At 40.2% G+C, this 12,078-nt stretch overlaps 1 protein-coding gene across 1 annotated transcript; it reads left to right on the plus strand.

Annotated features, from left to right (window-relative positions):
• The first annotated feature begins 242 nt into the window (after positions 1 to 242).
• Positions 243 to 5,931, plus strand: LOC113046526 (gastrula zinc finger protein XlCGF8.2DB-like). The gene is made up of 2 exons (XM_026207339.1): positions 243 to 408; positions 4,982 to 5,931. The coding sequence occupies exons 1-2, from the start codon at positions 243 to 245 to the stop codon at positions 5,929 to 5,931; spliced, it is 1,116 nt and encodes a 371-aa protein (XP_026063124.1).
• Positions 5,932 to 12,078: the final 6,147 nt, after the last annotated feature.

Here is a 12,078-nt window from a genome sequence, read left to right on the forward strand (position 1 = left end):
AGATGCAGGAAATATCTTTCATTGTGAATTGTGTTATTTCATTAATGTTGTACACCGTGATAGTTTTGAGAGTTTTTGTTTACTAGTGCACTCGCCACTGAACTAGGGAGCTGATTGAGACACACACAGAGACTTAGTTTGTTTTCCTTTCTGTGTTGTTCTCATCTTAATCATGACAGAGTGTCCAAACACAGAGAAGCTCCCGCTGAAGTGACTGAAATTCTCATGACGCTGATATACAGATGGAGTTTATTAAAGACGAGAGGGAAGACTTCAGGATTGAAGAAACATCCAGTCTGAAACAAGAAGTGACCGAGGAACAATCAGAGATGCTGTTTATTAAAGAGGAGAGTGAAGACATCTCAACTGAAGAAATGTTCAGTATGAAAGATACTGAGCAACAAACAGGTTGGTTTCAGTCTCAAAGCTGAACTCACTCATTTGGTCCTTATTCAGATGTCCAGCTCTACAGAAATGTATGATATTTGTATGAGTGTCTCAATTAAAGTGGGTTTATTTGACATGGATCAGGGTGACCCGTGTGGACTGACATGTTGAGATCACATAACAGGCAAATAAAACCACCACTGGGCACTACATTTATAACAAACTTGGTTTTAATTCAACTGTTTGAATGTTTCTGAGTGACACACAGTTCACATCAAAGTCTCAAGCTGAAGAACGAGTTTCTGCGGTCAAGCAGGTGTAAATGTAGCATCATAATTTGATCTAGGATGGGGTTTCTTCTCCTGGGGCCTGGTGTATAAGTATATAAGTTGTGTACAAAAAACATGGGCATATCAGGAAATATTCAAACTAAAATAGACATAAATGTGTGCACACTGTACAAACACAAGACAGTGCGTACGTTGATAACTACAAAAGCAGAACTTGTGTTATGAGGAAATATCTTAATGTGAATAAATATCTGCTGTGCTGTGGGTGTCTAATGATAGCCAGTTTCACAGTCTTATCCCAATATTATGAAACATACTGTTGTATTTGAAGGATAGAATAAGAAGGAAATGTGTGAGAACCAATTGGGTTTATTCTTTTGTTAAGCGGCATGTTTGAGATTCAAAAGATCCAATAATGTTAATTCTCGTACAAATTTAAAGCGTTAGTTCACCCAAAAATGAAAATTATCAGTTCATTTTTGGGTGAACCAACCATTTAAATCAAGCCATATGCAGCTTTGTGTTCTGTTTTGAAGCTTGATCACTCAAATTTCCACATTTTAAAGATATTAATAACACAACTAAAATGAGGGAACAAATAACTAAGGCATGGCCATGTTGTACTAATCAGGGCCCGGTTCCCCGATAACGCTCACTCTTAGCACACTAAGAAGCCTCGAAAGATATATCTTACCAACGTTGTTTATGTTCCTAAGTGTGTTCCCCGAAGTGTCCCTTAGGAAGCTCTTAGCACGCTGCCTCTTACATCTAATGTTACAAGAGTGCTGTCCCGAGTGAAGGTGCTGAATTAGTTGGCATCGATTGCTCATGAATCGATTTTCCACTTCACGTAAAGGTGCAGTACAGCGTTAAGACAGACAACACGTTCTATGTAAACGAAACATTCATCAAATTATTCAAGTAACATTTATTTGAACATACTCTAAGTTATCAGTAGTATATAGACTATAAATTAAATTATCAAATGGTCAGTAATAAGTTGACACGATATGTTGTGACGGTTACACGAACCGGGTATCCCTCGTTAATCATCCACCCTCCTTATCCCATTGTGCCACTTCTTCAACTTCTAAAAATTATGTAATACACTTTTATATTAATGGTAAGGTATTTTACAATCAGTATTGATTGGCAAGCAGCTGCAGTTAAGTCTGTTTAATAATAATAATAATACATTTTATTTAAATTGCCTTTCTCGGCACTCAAGGACACTGTACATGAATACGTAAAACAATGTAAGTAAAAAAAATAAAAATAAAAAAACCAAATGGAATAGGCTGTTTTAAACAGATGTGTTTTGAGTTGTAATTTAAAATAGGGGAATGAATCAATGTTTCTAAGTTGGGGTGGTAATGAATTCCAGAGGTGGGGAGCAGAGCGGCTGAATGCTCTGCTCCCCATGGTGGTGAGACGGGCAGAGGGGACAGACAGGTGTATGGAGGAAGAGGATCTAAGGGAACGGGAGGGAGTGGGAACCTGGAGGAGATCAGACAAATATGGGGGGGGGGGCAAGATTGTGTATGGTCTTGAATGTAAACAGAAAGATTTTGAATTGGAGGCAAAACTGGACCAGGAGCCAGTGGAGCTGTTGGAGGACAGGAGTAATGTGTTGAATGGAGGGGGTTCGAGTTATGATGCGGGCAGCTGAGTTCTGGACCAGTTGAAGTTTATGGAGAGATTTGTGTGGGAGGCCAAAGAGGAGAGAATTACAGTAATCCAGACGGGAAGTGAATAGACTGTAGACAAGGATGGCAGCAGTATGGGGGGTTAGGGAGGGGCGGAGGCGATTGATGTTTCATAGGTGGAAGTAGGCAGACCGGGTAATGGTATTGATGTGGGATTGAAATGATAGTGTGCCGTCAAGGAAGACACACAGACTCTTAACCTGGGGGGATGGTGAAACAGAGGAGTTATCAAAATTGACAGAAAACTGTCGCTTTTGGATAGAGTGGATTTGGTGCCAATGAGGAGAACCTCAGTTTTATTACGGTTTAATTTGAGAAAGATTTGGGTGAACAAGGTTTTTATTTCAGAGATGCAATTAATAAGAGAAGTGGGTGGAAGAGTGGATGAGGATTCAGTGGAGAGGTAGAGCTGGGTGTCATCAGCATAACAGTGGAAGTGAATGTTAAATTTGCGGAAGATATTGCCGAGTGGAAGGAGGTAAATAATGAAAAGTAGGGACAGGACAGAGCCCTGGGGCACACCTGTAGTGACTGAGGAGGGAATGGATTTAAAAGACTTTAGCTGAACGAACTGAGTGTGGCCAGAGAGATAAGATGTGAACCAGTCTAATGGAGTGTGGGTGATGCCAATGAAAGAAACCTGTTGAGGAGGGTGGTGTGACAGATGGTATCAAAGGCTGCACTCAGGTCGAGGAGAATGAAGATGGTGAGGAGTCCAGAATCAGCTGCCATAAGAAGGTCGTTTGTGATTTTGATAAGTGCTGTTTCAGTGCTATGGAGTGGGCAGAAACCGGACTGGAACTGTTCATACACGTTATTGTGTGATAAAGTGAGTTTCACAGTAAATGAGAGGAGAAAGTGGTCAGTTATGGGGAGTTCATCAGCTGTAAGGTCAGAAGGGGTGACACCAGAGCAGCAGATTAAGTCCAGAATAAGTCCTTAACAGTGTGTTGGAAAAGTAATATGTTGCCGACATCCAAAACTGTCAAGGCATGAGGTGAAGTCTTTACTGAGAGGCAGATTGATATTGTCCATGTAGATATTGAAATCGCTCAGCAGTATTATGTTCGGTGAGGGAGGATAAATGGGTGAGGAAAGCAGCAAAATCATTAAAAAAAATCACTAAACAGTTTAGGGGGGCGGTAGACAGTAGCAATGATGGTTGGAGTGGGGCCAGACAACATGCAAACGGTAGATTCAAACAAGTTGGAGACAGGCACAGACACCAGCGAGACATTCCACTTCTTGAGGTAAATTAACGAGGTAAATTAACCATAGCCACGGGGTTGACCGATGTAAACAAACCCGCTAGGAGTGGATCCATTCAGCTGAGAAAAGTCGTTGGGTTGTTGCCATGTCTCGGTTAAACAAAGAAAGTCTAACTTACGATCGGAGATAATGTCCTGGATAAGATGTTCCTTGCCTGTCAGTGAGCGGATGTTGAGCAGAGCGCGATTTAGTGAAGTGTTGTCACAGCTGATGGTGTTGCTAGCCGATCGAGCTAGGAGGCTAACACGCTGTGGTTGACAGCCCGGTTGGTGGAGCATGGAGGGCGACGAGAGCTGGACCAGATGAACTGTATTGCTGATGAACTGTTGTGGTGTAATGGTCCAGACCAACCTTACGGAAGTGTGACTTACAAAAGATATACTCAGCAAACGAACATGTGGGGAATCGTAACATAAGGTTAAGAGAGAGGTTAAGGAATAGGTTAAGAACTACTTGGCGATAAGAACGTTTTGGGGAACCGGGGCCTGATGCTTAGTTTTGTTTTAAAGAGAGAAGAAATCAATGTAACATGATCCATGGCCACAAATTAAAGTCATAGGAATGAATTATTATATATATATTTTAATAAGAACATTAAGCTTCATGTGGGAAATAGACATTTCACACACACACACACACACACACACACCGGTAATTCAGTTTAGTTTTCCCCCAGCACAACATCTTATATTAATGTCTGGTTTGTGCAGAAAATATATTTCACTTTTATGACAATATATAGATTGTTTCAGTTTCTTTGAATTATAATATTTTTTTTTTCAGTTAATCAGGGATTAATTATTAACATTGCTAATTGATATAAGTTTAGAATTAAAAATATATCCTGGGTCAAACTGTTAGCTTAAAGACCTAAAGAAAGTGATATTATGAAGAGCAGCGTTTCTCAACTCTGGCCCTCAAGGTCCCCTTTTCTGAAACATTAATCAGACTCACCTGTCTTTATCTTTCAATAATACACCAGACCTTGATTAGTATGTGTGTTTGATTAGGGTTTGAGCTAAGCTCTGAAGGAAAGGGGGTTACAAGGGCCAGAGTTGGGAACTTCCAGCAGGTGTTTTGGATCAAGGGTTAGTAACAGTGGCCTCCAGAGCAGGTTTGGACACTTCTCGTTCAGGGTCTAGCATACATGCTGTTGGTTTTGATGTATTATATACCTTAAAGTTTTGATGTATTGTACCATTAAACTTAGGATAACTATTTTTTTGTTTGGTTTTTCACTTTAGACCTAATAACAATGAAAGAGAAAGAAGTATTCATTGGAACTGAAGAGAAAGATGAATATGGGAATCTTCATGATTTGACAACTAGAAGAGAATCTTTTAGACATTCACAGACTGAAAAGACTTCCACACCAAAAAAAAAAAGCTCAAATTAATTATTTCACTTTCAATCAAAAAGGAAAACTTAAAGTCCACACTGGAGAGAATCCTTTCACCTGCCAACACTGTGGAAAAAGTTTTACTCGTAAATTAAGTTTTGACGTGCATATGAGAGTTCACACTGGAGACAAGTTGTACACATGCCAACAGTGTGGAAAAAGTTTCACTCAAAAAGGAAGTCTTAGCACGCACATGAGAATTCAAGCTAAAGTGAAGCCTTACCCATGCCCTGAGTGTGGAAAGAGTTTCCATCAACATGTTAACCTTAAAGCCCACATGAGGATTCACACTGGGGAGAGACCTTTTACCTGCCAACAGGGTGGACAAAGCTGCAATCATACAATCAGCCTTAACAGACACATGAGAATTCACACCGGAGAGGAGACTTACACATGCCAGCAGTGTGGTGAGAGCTTTGCTCAACATTTAAACCTTGAAGCCCACATGACAATACACAATACAGAGAGTCCCTTCACATGCCAACAGTGTGGAAAAAGTTTCACTCATAAAGGAAGCTTTAACATCCACATGAGAGTTCACACTGGGGAGAAGCCTTACACCTGCCTACAGTGTGGAAAGAGTTTCACTCAAAAAGGGAGCTTTAATTGGCACATGACTCTTCACTCTGGACAAAAGCCTTACACCTGCCCTGAGTGTGGAAAGAGTTTTGCTCATCAGGGAAACCTTAATGTCCACATGAGAATTCACACTGGAGAGAAGCCTTACACATGCCAACAGTGTGGAAAGAGTTTCACTCGTAAAGTCAATCTTGACATGCATATAAGAATTCACACTAGAGAAAAGGCATACACATGCCAACAGTGTGGACAAAGTTTCCATCATAAAGTAAGCCTTAAAAAATGTGAGGATTCACACTGAAGAGAGCCCTTACACATGTCAGCAGTGTGGAGAGAGTTTTGCTCAGCGTGTAAAACTTAAGGTCCACATGAGAGTCCACATTGAAGAGAAGCCTTACACATGCCAGCAGTGTGGTGAAATGTTTGTAAAACATGTATATCTTAAAGCCACATGAAAATACACAATGGAGAGAGTCCCTTCACCTGCCTACAATGTGGAAAAAATTTCACTCATAAAGGGAGCTTTAACGTCCACATGAGAGTTCACACTGGGGAGAAGCCTTACACCTGCCAACAGTGTGGAAAGAGTTTCTCTCAAAAAGGAAGTCTTAACTGGCACATGACTGTTCACGCTGGAGAAAAGCTTTACACTTGCCCTGAGTGTGGAAAGAGTTTTGCTCATCATAGAAATCTTAACGTCCACATGATAATTCACACTGGAGAGAGCCCTTTCACCTGCCAACAGTGTGGAAAATTTTTCACTCGTAAGGAATCTATTGACAGGCACATGAGAGTTCACACTGGACTTCCGGTAATGCCATGCCCGAATCAGACTTTTAAGAACATCGCTCAGCCCGAATTTCTGTTTAATCTGCCTGTTAAAAAGAAAATTACTCCTTAAAGGCATAGTTCACCCAAAAATGGAAATGATGTCATTAATAACTCATGTCTCTCACACCAAAGACACGTGTCTTATCCACTGAGCCAACACCACCATATTGTAGCTGTTGTGATAACCCTCATGTTGTTTCAAACCCGTGAGACCTCCGTTTATCTTCGGAACACAGTTTAAGATATTTTAGATTTAGTCCGAGAGCTCTCAGTCCCTCCATTGAAGCTGTGTGTACGGTCTACTGTCCATGTCCAGAAAGGTAAGAAAAACATCATCACAGTAGTCCATGTGACATCAGAGGGTCCGTTAGAATATTTTGAAGCATTAAAAATACATTTGGAATAAGCTGAAAATTAGTAATACCTGGAGGAGGTGCACCCAGAGAGTTTTGCATGGGATAAGAAAAAAGGGTAGCACTTTATTTTACAGTCCTGTTCCTCATGTACATACTATGTACTTATTATAGTATTTACAATAACTATGTAATAACTAGGTACTAACTAACCCTGAACCTACCCCTAAACCTAACCCTACCCCATGTAGTTACCTTGTGTTACCAGAACTTTCTTAGATAAATACACTGTAAGTACATGTTAGTACACATACTGTAAAATAAAGTGCAACCGAAAAAAGATAAATGCCCCCAACTCTAATTACAGAGCAATGATTAATATTTTTTTTACCAGGGAAATTAGATATAGGATTTAAAGAAAGGGAAAGTAAAGACCAACTTTTTATAGATGATCTGTTTGAAGGGGAGTTTCTGAAGTCATATATACAGTTACGTGACCTAGCAGCCACATGAATTATGTGCCCAGTAACACCTGATTCAGATATTATGCTAATTAACAGTGAGCAGCGGTTTCAGACATTACAGTACTGACTCAAAGACCGTGCTGAAGGCGGAGCGATTTGACCAATCAGATGAAAGCAGTGTTTCAGCTCCGCCCACAAGTGCGAATGAAATATTGTAGCCATAAACCGATTTGTAAACCCCAAACGACAAAATGAGAGAGCCAAAAACTAATTTTTTGTTTGTTAAACGAAATGAAAAAACTAATAAACGAGCCATTTTTTCCATTTCTCGTTATTGAATTCTAAATAGGAAATTAAATGATCAAACATACACAGACCAACTGTCTTGTCTATGTTCTCTCACTTGAATCCTCGAGTCTCTTGACCTTCTGCAAGCCCTGCCTTGTTCACACAGTGATTGACCTGGTGGGAGGGGGCGGACACGTGATCGGCTCGGAATGCATTTTCAATGTGCACATTGAATTTTGCTACATTCATCGCGGGACATTGAATGAAAATGCAATTGTAATTATCTTGACTGTGAGTGTAAATGCAATTAAGAAAAATAACATTTGAATGATAATTTTGCCATAGTTTTAGCTTGAACGTTAAACATATCTAATAATTTCTGTAATATATTTTCATTTTGCAATTTATAAAGCATTAAAATTAGTATTCATTTTACATATTAAAACTAGTGAATGAAATGGCAAATGAAAATGATGTAATGAAATACAAATGTATTGAAAAATGTAAATACAGAAATGCATTGCCATATGCAATATTTTAAATATTGCATTGTCATTTTGCATATTACTGCCAGACCTTGCCATGTTGAGAGTATCAGAGGTGTACAAAGAATTTCCCTCTTCACTTGCACCCTTGGTAACAACAATGGGCATGTCAGCTGATGTCCCGTTAGTTCAGTCTGCTTTTAGAGCTGTCCAGGCAGGAAGCGTGCTGTCATTTGAGCATAACCCACCAGCAATGAGGGAACCCTCCCTCCTCATCCACAGCTACGGGCTTGGACCACCATCCTGTGCCTATGTTCTATCACAGCAGGAACATCTTCACCTGAAGTCCCTGGAGGTGTCATTCAACACGGCACACAGAAGCTGCAACACAAGGGCAGAGTTCGCACCAGGAGTGGCATCGTTTGAGAAAGATGAGAATGACATCTACTAACTTCCATGAGGTATGCCATGTTCGTAGACATACAGTACAGACCAAAAGTTTGGACAAACCTTGTCATTCAAAGAGTTTTCTTTATTTTCATGACTATGAAAATTGTAGATTCACACTGAAGGCATCAAAACTATGAATTAACACATGTGGAATTATATATGGAATTATATACATAACAAAAAAGTGTGAAACAACTGAAAATATGTCATATTCTAGGTTCTTCAAAGTAGCCACCTTTTGCTTTGATGACTGCTTTGCACACTCTTGGCATTCTCTTGATGAGATTCAAGAGGTAGTCACCTGAAATGGTCTTCCAACAGTTTTGAAGGAGTTCCCCGAGAGATGCTTAGCACTTGTTGGCCCTTTTGCCTTCTGTCTGCAGTCCAGCTCACCCCTAAATGTAATTATCAATAAGATTCGGGAGGAGCGCGTCAGATACTTAGCCTAATCAACACAGGTGGACCACAATCAAGTAATCAATCCCACAGTATAAATATCGCTGACTTACCTCTATCCAGGGGACCCCTAGGATGATTTGCAGTGGGTACTATTAATTTAAATGCAGAATTTAAATTCACAATAGTTTATGAAGTGAAAAAAAATGCAGCACCTGCTGCAGCCACAGTTTTGAGTCTCTGAGCAACATTAAAGTGCTTAGTTCCTGAATAAATCAACCATTTAAATGATTCGGTTCAATCGCAATGACTCCCTTATTAACAGTGACTCACTGCCACCTATTGGCGGTTTTAATTTCACATTTTATGGAACCTTTTCATTTTTTAAATAATTTCAAACATCAGTTTTCAATGTTTTATCTTTAAAATATCAAAACAGTATTTATTCATTTGTAACTGTAGGCTAAAGTATTCCATGTCCCACTGAGCTGCATTAAACCGTGTGTAAAAACATCTAAATGGCACTTCAGATGCAGCTTCTATTTTATCTGCATTGCAAAGATCAATTTTGTTTATAATGATTGCATTTGCTTGGTAGAAGCCCAAATGCAAGTATTTGACCTAAAAGATGGTGCACACTTTTAGAAACAATGGTGTAAAGGTAAAAATAAAATTAAAAAAATCAGGTGTCAGCACAATTAAACATAAGATATAAGCACAATAACACTCAGCAAAATAGTCTAATTATCATTATCGATAAAATCCTAGAACTCTATATTGCAAACCCTTAATTTTGTTTCCTTTATTTTAATGTGCCACCCCAAAATTTACTGTGGCCTCATTTGGCCACCCCTGTTAAAATTTTCTGGGGGCGCCAGTGCCTCTATCCATTGACGGTTTATCAGCATGCTGGTTCGCTTCGTCAGTCACCTTATCACAGACCCAATTTTCGTACCAACGAAGAGTGCTACACAGGGGATTTATAAGACCTGCTGCTTTTGCCGGACCCGAGATCATTTCTACCCAGCCAAACACGGCCGCTGAGCACCATTAAGCGTCATCGCAACAGCTGCTATAGTCGCCAAGCCACACATCGTGGCCAATAGACCGTGCAAACTCCGAGCTCGCCTTGCTCGATACACGATTGTGCCGCCAGAGACCGAGCTCTCGTCGAGCGCTGGATTGCAGCAGAAAGAATCCAACCAGCCTGGGCTGAACAGTTTTCACCGCGGCTCAGTCTTTCACCACGGCGTTCCGGCCGAGTGGCAGTTTGAGGCCGCTTCCTCTAGCGGCGCAGACCAATACATTTCCAGGCGAAGACGCTAAAAACAGGTTCTTCTTTTGCTTCATTGGATTTTTTACGGCAGTTGGCAACCAAAGTGTTGCATCTAAAAGCAGTTTCATGACTAAAGTTTTGTTAAACGACGGCACGACGTAGTTCCGTCTTCTTCTACTAGTGTTTTATGCCGGTTTTGGCAAACCAACGTAAAAGTGCATTACCGCCACCCGCTGATCCGGGGTGTGGATCGCGCATAGATTTGGACTACAGATACACCGTTCCGTCGGATGATGATGCCACTTTTAACCACGAAGCCAAGGCATTAGGTTAGATTATTGTAATGCCTTGTTCTCAGGCCTTCCAGCTAAATTGTTGAGCAAGCTTCAGTATATACAAATTCTGCCACACGCTTGTACTTCTCCTCGTGAACACATTACACCGGTTCTTTCACAATTAAACGGGCTTCCCGTAAATGCGAGAATTGATTTTAAAATTCTTATCTTAACATACTAGGCACTTCATGGGACTGCACCCGAGTATCTTCGTGAACTCATCAGTCCTTATATTCCTTAACCCTCTCTTCGTTCTACTAACTCTCTTTCACTTCACCAGCAATAATGTGAGCTAAAGACCATGGGGGAAAGAGCCTTTTCATATAAAGCCCCTAAGCTATGGCATGTACTTCTTCTGCACGTCAGATATTCACCAACGTTGGACGATTTTACAAATTTGATTAAGTCACATTTATTCAAGACTGTCTGTCTTTAATGAATTGTTGTATTGCTTTTGGCGTTTGTTCTTACAAATAAAATGCATTATTATTATTATTATTGTTACATTCGCCTTACTGCGCACGTTTAAACCTCACCGAAATGATACAGACATAAGTTCCAAAAAAAACAAAAAAACAAAAAACAAACCTTGTAAGTCTCTGGATAAAAGCATCTGCTTAAATGCTTAATTTAATTTTTAAATTTTAATTTCTATGCAAGTCTTCTGGTAGGACCAAATAATTTAGGGACCTATTTCACCATTCACTGGCGTGATCACACAAAATTAATCTAAAACGCATCTGCTCTCATGTTTTGATGCAGGATAGCAAGTGTGAGTAAAATTACCATTGCCTTTTAAGGACCGTAATACGGAAAAACCGGAAAGTAAATATCTTTAGAAACCACTTGGAAGCGAATAGCACATAACTGCTGTTAACCCATTTGCTGCAATCATCGCCAACGGCCCCAGTCTACTATCGTTTCATTTTCACAGCACGTTAAACATCACACTTTTACTTGATCTGGATAAACCATGCATCAATTGAAGCCTAAGACTTTGGCTTTTATATTTGACCAATATTTCGATAAAACATTTCAGTGATAATCATTTCAGTGATAATTTCCATCATGTCAGGAAAACTATTCCTATTCCTGAACGGTAAACGTCAAAGTGTTAGCTCGTGGACAAATGTTGATCATGGAACTAGTCAGAAAGAATCATGAACAGAAACATCTTTATTTTGGGTATGTAATTTCTGCCTCCATGCCAAAAATGGGGGGTGTCTGGTAAGGGGTTAACGTTACTGCTATAATCATGTCTTTCGGTACAACGTCTTACAAGACTAAACATGCTCAATCATTTCCAAAAGCCTCTGTTTCCACAGTCCATAATACAATGTGAAGGTGAGGTGAAGGTGAAGGTGAAGTGACATTCAGCCAAGTATGGTGACCCATACTCAGAATTTGTGCTCTGCATTTAACCCATCCGAAATGCACACACACAGAGCAGTGAACACACACACACACACTGTGAGCACACACCCTGAGCAGTGGGCAGCCATTTATGCTGCGGCGCCCGGGGAGCAGTTGGGGGTTCGATGCCTTGCTCAAGGGCACCTAAGTCGTGGTA

This window comes from Carassius auratus, chromosome 28, assembly GCF_003368295.1.
Source record: "Carassius auratus strain Wakin chromosome 28, ASM336829v1, whole genome shotgun sequence".
Lineage (NCBI taxonomy): Eukaryota > Metazoa > Chordata > Actinopteri > Cypriniformes > Cyprinidae > Carassius > Carassius auratus.

Coding starts and splice junctions, on each gene's coding strand:
- LOC113046526 (XM_026207339.1), top strand. CDS start 243: ATGGAGTTTATTAAAGACGAGAGGGAAGACTTCAGGATTGAAGAAACA. Junction 409..4,981: donor AGATACTGAGCAACAAACAG/GTTGGTTTCAGT, acceptor TTTGACAACTAG/AAGAGAATCTTTTAGACATT.